This window comes from Mandrillus leucophaeus, unplaced genomic scaffold (assembly GCF_000951045.1).
Source record: "Mandrillus leucophaeus isolate KB7577 unplaced genomic scaffold, Mleu.le_1.0 Scaffold766, whole genome shotgun sequence".
Classification (NCBI taxonomy): domain Eukaryota; kingdom Metazoa; phylum Chordata; class Mammalia; order Primates; family Cercopithecidae; genus Mandrillus; species Mandrillus leucophaeus.
Window position 1 is genome coordinate 632,450 of NW_012108319.1, and position 1,332 is coordinate 633,781.

Sequence of the window (1,332 nt, forward strand, 5' to 3'; positions counted from 1 at the left end):
AAAACTATTAGAGCACCAACAGAGGTAAAGGTTGGGAAAGAAATCAGGAAAAATCTATCTATATAATTCTGGGGAAAGTAAAAGGTCTGGATAGAGTTGTTCCCACCAAATAAAAATAAAACAAAAGAAATAACAACAAAATTATGTAATGATAGGATGACAAACTAAGGAAGAAATTAGCATAGGGAAGACAAAAGGAAGGAAAGGGAGGGCGAAGAAACCGTTTTTTGAGGAAAACAGAGGAAACAGGAATACTTTCTACTCTAAATGTTTTACACTATCAAAGTACTGAAAGAGGATATAAAATCTATAAGACAGGAGTTCCAAGATAGATCTTGGTTTAAAGTTAAATATTCTAACAGTTACATAGTATTCTACATTCCCACCTATACATATTTATATAGTTTTTTTTTAAATCAATTAAAATTTAAGCATAAAGTTACTTTCACATTTGTCTACAACCACAGTAAATACAGTTCTTGGCATAAAGACAATTTAAAACCTCCCCACCTGCAAGATTACATATATAAAACTCCCACCATTGTTTATATAATAGTGGATTAATCAAATTAAAAGTTATACTATCTAGAATAAAATAGAATGAAAATAATTTACTCATAAGATTCATATTTAAATCATCCTCATTTATAAAATACTATCCTGAGAATTATAATTCCATTAAGTTTCAATCTGAACAGAAGTGTAATCACTTAAGTAACAGCAGTTACTTAAACTGAAAATGAGATCAGTCAGAATTACTTTTGAAGAGGGCAAACATGTTGTCAGGTTTCTTGCTGTGTTTCTGGATGTTCAGTAGCAGGCTCATTTGAAGTCGGACTCAACCCTGATGGAAACTCATTCCACCTTCAGAATGTGGTGGTGGGGGGTGGAAATCCAGGTCTTGGGGGACGGTAAGGAGGAAAACCCCTCGGTGGATAGACATTTGTCATTGCAAATGGAGCACGTGGTGGACCGGGGACAACACTTGGTGGACAATAATCTCGAGAAGCTCCAAACATGGTTCCTGGAGGAAGTGGAGGGAAAGGAGGTCCTCTTCTCATGAACGGGCCCCTTGTATCTACTGGAAATGATGGACCTCTGATTGGAGCAAGAGGTGGAGGAATAAAGCCAGGCCAAGTTGCTTCATTTTCAGTGGGGAGAGATGAATTAGGCACTTTTAAATTACCAAGATTATCTTTGGTATCATTTCTACCGGATTCCATTTCTGAAGGCATTGACCCATCCAATTTACCCAAAGAAGGTGTATTAAAACATCTAAGTTCTGCTGGTCCAAAAACTATTAGAGCACCAACAGAGGTAAAGGTTGGGAAA

General features: G+C 36.3%; 1 protein-coding gene across 2 annotated transcripts in view; it reads right to left on the reverse strand.

The window, feature by feature from the left end:
- Positions 1 to 866: 866 nt before the first annotated feature.
- LOC105529446 (cTAGE family member 2-like) overlaps positions 867 to 1,332 on the reverse strand; it is a 2,774-nt gene continuing 2,308 nt past the window's right edge. For both annotated transcript variants that reach the window (XM_011966594.1, XM_011966592.1), the window contains one exon: positions 867 to 1,000. In XM_011966594.1, coding sequence (XP_011821984.1) covers positions 867 to 1,000 — 134 coding nt within the window. The remainder of the gene's footprint in view (positions 1,001 to 1,332) is intronic.